This window comes from Etheostoma spectabile, chromosome 9 (genome assembly GCF_008692095.1).
Source record: "Etheostoma spectabile isolate EspeVRDwgs_2016 chromosome 9, UIUC_Espe_1.0, whole genome shotgun sequence".
In the NCBI taxonomy this organism is placed as follows: Eukaryota; Metazoa; Chordata; class Actinopteri; order Perciformes; family Percidae; genus Etheostoma; species Etheostoma spectabile.
Window position 1 is genome coordinate 3,772,158 of NC_045741.1, and position 5,918 is coordinate 3,778,075.

Genomic DNA, 5,918 nt, shown 5'->3' on the forward strand with positions numbered 1-5,918 from the left:
CGTAAAAAATAACAAAAAAAAAAAAGACAGATTTTGTGGATCAGATTACAACAGATTCTCTAATCGAGAGCCCTACATTTCTCATCTACAGGAAATATTAAAATATAACTTCACTGTGTCTTCAAGTATTTATATTTTGTTGTATATGCACTCTTTCCACCTTTCTACTGCAGTGCAACAATTTCCCTAGGGATGAATCAAGTTTTATCTGATCTTAAAAGCAAAAATTATACTAGCTTTATCTAAAATTGCATAAAATGGAGTTCTTCAAATGAATGCAACTGTCATAGTTTACATGACCTACTGTTGACATAATTTTTCAACAAAGTGGTGGAAACATTTGATTGTTTCCACCACCAGAGGGCAGTACCGAGCCTGTTTCGGCTCGTTCCATGAATGCCTGCCTCTGTGGACACTGGACACCGACCTTCTGGAAGAAGGTGGAGAACTCCTCCGTCACGTTCCCCTGGGCAGCCTTGTTCCGCAGGGCGATCTCCTCGATGGTGTCCTGCAAGAACTTGGCCATCTCCAGTTTGACTCTCAGCTCCGTTTTCAACCTCTCCTCCTGAAACGCCACAAATTCAACGTTTTGTTCAAATAAGTCCCCGTTCTTCATGACAGCTATTAATAAATGACATTGTGTTGAGCATTCTGTTTTCATGAATAATATTAACCATGTGATGAAAGTAAACATATCCATTTTTCATTATTCATATGAAATGTTTTATTGCAATTATTAATTAAATATTTATAGAATGTTTTTTTTAATATAGTTATAATTATAAGCATTGCCAAACAGATGAGGATTATATAACATTTCATGTATAAAGAATGTAGAGAATACATGTATTCTCACTGTACTGCAATATGGGAGACTATTATATTATTATTATTTAGAAACATCAATCTGAGGAATAATTGGATAAAGTCCCAAAACATTGGTTTGAGCTCAGGGCTGCAAAACCAATCTGTAGATCAGTGAAGTAGTTGATTGACAGAAAAAAATGAATATGCAGCTGTTTTGTTTATCAAAAATAAATTAGCTTTAGTCATTTGAAAAAAATAAAGCCAAATAAATTTCCAGTTTCTCAAATATTAGAATTAGATGATTTTCTTTATTATATATGACAATAAACTTAAGATAGTTGGTGTTTTGGACACACAATTGTTTTGTTGAATAAATCACCATGGGCTAACTAACTCATCGAGAAGATAATGGATGATGAATATTTGAGCTACTGCGTCAAATCACATTGGCAATCAATGTAGACCCGACATTGGACTACAGCTTTTATTTGCACCTACAACTTGCTTCAAAATGATCTGCAACATTGATTGTATGCGTCTTGGTTACCTTCTTTGACTTTGTCTCGAAGGTGGACGGCAGCATGTTGGGGAAGAGTTTCAGAGCTACGGGGAGCAGGAACTCCATGAAGGGGACGATGATGAACACCAGGAAGGGGAGGAGTCTGAAGACGTCGGCACACGTTCTGAGAAACTAGGGAGAACATTTGGACAAACTGGAATTAGAAAATAGGAACTTGTAAGACATGTGTGTGTCTATATGTCCAATACCAATGGCTGGTATTATTCACATTAGGGCTGCATAATATTTGCTGTGTTATATTGTTATAACTGTAATGATTTTTACTGGCGCACCAATACCAATGGCTGGTATAATTCACATTAGGGCTGCATAATATCCAACAACAATATAATAACAATATCCTGTTTTACATTGTTATAAATGATTAATATAATGATTTTTACTGGCGCAATAATCACATCGCGAAAAGCTGCAACATAACGTGAAAGCCACTCCGAGATTTTAGTTAGTTGAAAGAAAATATCAGCCGCACTTTAACATGTCCCTTGTTTGTTTTTAGTGGTGCCTTTTATCTTCAAATCAATGTTCAATTTGTTCAATAAGAGAATGAAGGAAATAGTTTTTTTTTTTAAACAATTAGCAGTATTTTAGCAGAATTTTGAAAGCAGCAGAACAGAGTTTACGGAGTATGTTTTTTGCATTGTTAAACAACATTATTGTATATATTCCTCCTATTGTGCAGCCTTTATTCCCACTCGTTTGTTGACCACCTAAGCCAGTGTCAGATTGCGTTTTGGATTTCCCACTATGTAGATCAGCAGCTTGAGCATGCCTCCAGCAGAGAGCAGCAGTGTGAGGAAAAGCCAACAGGGAACCCTGTGAAAATGTTTACCTCATCTTCTTTTGTCTCTTGGTACAATCGCCCTGCTCTATCCCTCTAGTTCCAACAGTCAGCACTTTTAACCCTGTCCCCATACATCCCCGGGGCAACAGAAACCTTCTAATTCATTGGTTTGTTATTTTTTGCATGGAGCTGTAGACCAAAGTGAACATTCTGCCTCACAAGGCCATGCGACTGTCCCCTTGAGCCAGCAGGAAGCCCGTTTGTTAAGCACAAACCTGGACAATCCTCAGAGTTTGGAGGAACCAGGCTAACTCTAGTCCACTTCATTGTACGGCTGTCCAACTGGGGCTTACTGACTGTCCAGGGACACAATTCCAACCAGCCGTCTACAGAAATAGCTCTGAGGGGAGAAGGCCAAAACACGGGTCCTTTCTCCACCCTTTCCACCTACATGTCAGCGGACCAGTAGGGTGAAAGATTTAGGCCAGCCTGAGTGAAAAGGCCTTTGTCCGCAGCCCCATTGACATGTATATCATCTCCCAGAGTTCCACATCAAAGGAGTGGGGGTGACAGATTAAAATAGAAGGATGCCTGAGAATTGTAAGTGAATATGAAAGGGGGGAGATTTAGGAGGCACAGCCAGTCCAGGTTAGATGAATGGGATGTAGATGGGCTCGGGACAGGCGCTCCGAGGGAGTCAGCTGCATTTGAAAAGGTGCAGATGGGCTGGTGGTGTGGGTTTAATGGGGGGAAACGGTGGTCATCATCAGCACTGACCAGCAGCTATTAGCACTGCATTAAGGCTTTAATTCCACTGGTACTTTAGCACAGGGCTGTCAAGGTCAGCTTCACTAATGAGAATCACAATAAGGGCCAGACTTGTACAGTTACCGTGATTTGGATACAGATTCTTAAACAATACTAATTGGATACTAATGTTATAAAACAAACAGAAATTACAACATTACGGCACCAATTGTTTTATTTATTTTTCAGCTCCTGCTTCGTGAGCCCAGATGTGTAACAGAGTCTTTCCTGCGTGTCTCTGCGACATGTAACATTAGACTGCCAATCACAGACTTTATTAGAATTTGGTAGAAGCATATGAAAATGCTCATTGGCTCACTGACACTGATGAAACATACTCCTTAGGTATAGGAATTTGGTATTTCTAAGGCATTTTTTGATACTCCATAATAGAGATAGTCCAAATCAGTTTTTTTTAATTCTCTATATACCAATCACGATACCTGAACTTGTGTATCGGCCAATACAGAGTACTGATCTGATACCAGTGTATGATATGTCTTATGATTTAACAGCTGTATACTACTCTTCCTGTATGGATGTGATATCTATTTTTGTTTCTCAGGTCAAACACAAACAATGAATGCCGTAAAGCTTTCTTTTATCATGTCAGTTATCACGGAAAAAGAACATACTGTAAATAAACTACTTTAAAATAGATTTTCTTTAGGGCTTTAATACGTGATATAGGATCAGTGCATAAACTCCAATACTTCCCGACACCAGCGTCTTAGGCAGTATCTGAGGCAATACCACTACTGGTATCAGAACATCTCTACTCGATACTAAAGAGGCAGTTTGGACAGTGCCTAAAGAGTGTTACCCAGCCCTACTCACAACTTGTCAGTTGTGTCCACTGCGAATGTACCATCCTGTACTACTGAGGGACATGGTAACAGTAAGTGTGACCTGACATGACCCGTGTGCCAGCACCTGCATCGGACTGCTGCAGTGGCACTTGGCCTCAATCCAGACGGCCTCTCTGAACGTCAGACTGCAGGAGAATTCAGAACGGTTTGATTACTTCACTACTTGCAAAATGATGAATCGAAACTTCGGTTTCCACTGTAGTTTACAGCAAATCCTACAATATTTTAAAGTAAACGGTGTTTATGTAGATTGTAACAGAAACACTGTATAACCAAAGAAAGATATTACTTCAATTTGACAAGAGATCCTGTTGTGAAAAACCACAACGGCTGAAACAATTTTGAGGAAACGTTGGGGATGGGAGAAGTTAAATAAGAGTTCTCTAATCAAAGATGGAACACATTAAGCTTCTTCCTAAAGAGCTTTAATCAACAATCTGCTGAACGCCAGTTGGGTAAACACTCAGCGTGCAGCCAATTTCTCTAATTGATCCCATTAGGTGTGAGAAGCTGTGGAGAGAACAAGATGTCTGGGCTGCGGGACTTAAACCGTGCACGTTTCATCTCTGATCTCTAAACTCATGCTGGTTATCCGCTTTGTAAGCTCTCTCTCAGTCAGAGTGGAACAAAACGCTTTCTTTCACTGGAAACACCGGCCAACATATAGAATATGTATATATATATATATCTTTAATATCTATATATCTATTATATACACACACACACCCACACACGTATGTTGCATATACACCTACATGTACACACGCACGCACGCACACACACACACACCACACACACACACACACACACACACACACACACACACACACCACACACACACACACACACACACACACACACACACACACACACACACACACACACACACACACACACACACACACACACACACACCACACAACACACACCCACACCCCACACACACACACACACACACACACACACACACACACACACACACACACACACACACACACACACACACACACACACACACACACACTTTCCTTTTCATTAGAAAAACATTAAAATATAACACATTTTAATACTATAATCTAAAATATATTTAATATAAGTATATTTAAAATAAAGTGTTGTTTTTACTAGGATCTGTACCAAACAAAAATGTTTTCTTCAGTCTCTAGGATTGGATTTGTGGGCAGGGACGACACTTATTTTGCCTTTAATCACTTCCCGTTTAGACTCCACAGGCTGAACCCAATGTCATTTAAACAGACTCCAATTAGTCCAGAATGGTGCTGCAAGACTCCAAAAAGTAGGACCACATGACTCCCGTCTTAGCTGAGCTTCATTGGATCCCAGTGAACTTCACAATTGATTTTAAAGTTTTACTTTTCGTTTTTAAAGCACTCCATGATCAAGCCCCTCCGTATATTTGTGATATCCTGTCAACCAGGGCACTCAGGTCTACAACCCAACAACTCATTATATATATAAAAAACATATCAAATCCTGTAATACAATCGCCAGTTTTAAATCCAACCTGAAGATGCAGTTTTACTCTTGCTTTTAACTCCCCTTGAATCGTTTTTTTAGGTTTCAGACCAATGAACTGAACTGAACTTTTTCTTATCTTTTTGTTTTTGCAAATTCTGTTTCATTGTTGTTTTATTCTATGTTTCATTATTTAACTAATTTCTTGTAATCTTGCACACTTGTTTATGGATCTTTAAACCATACTGATTCTGCCTTCCATGCTCTACCTGTAAAGCCCTTTGGGTCAACTGTAGTTTTTTTTAAATGTGCTATACAACTAAAATGACTTGACTTTAACCCTCGTTTGTCGTCCCGTCAAAATTGACACTTTTGGTGACGCCTTTTGTCCCTTTTTTCAATGTTTGTCACTTTTTTTTTTACATTAAACACTACGTAACACTTATTAACTTTAATTTTACAGTTATTTTTAGATTTTATAAATAAACCTAATTTTAAAGGGAAATTATACTAATTTTTCAGTTAGAAAAGCAGAAACCCGGAATTATTTAGACTAAAATTAAAGGAAAGTATGTTGATGGATAATCCCAGACTG

General features: G+C 38.7%; 1 protein-coding gene across 6 annotated transcripts in view; it reads right to left on the reverse strand.

Moving 5' to 3' along the window:
* letm1 (leucine zipper-EF-hand containing transmembrane protein 1) overlaps positions 1-5,918 on the reverse strand; it is a 31,130-nt gene that overhangs the window by 17,173 nt on the left and 8,039 nt on the right. For all 6 annotated transcript variants that reach the window (XR_004333590.1, XM_032526517.1, XM_032526520.1 and 3 more), the window contains exons 4-5: positions 1,355-1,498; positions 428-565 (exon numbers count right to left, since the gene is read on the reverse strand). Coding sequence is in view for 5 of the 6 variants with exons in the window: in XM_032526517.1 (XP_032382408.1) it covers positions 428-565; positions 1,355-1,498 (282 nt within the window). In the remaining variant the exon portion in view is untranslated. The remainder of the gene's footprint in view (positions 1-427; positions 566-1,354; positions 1,499-5,918) is intronic.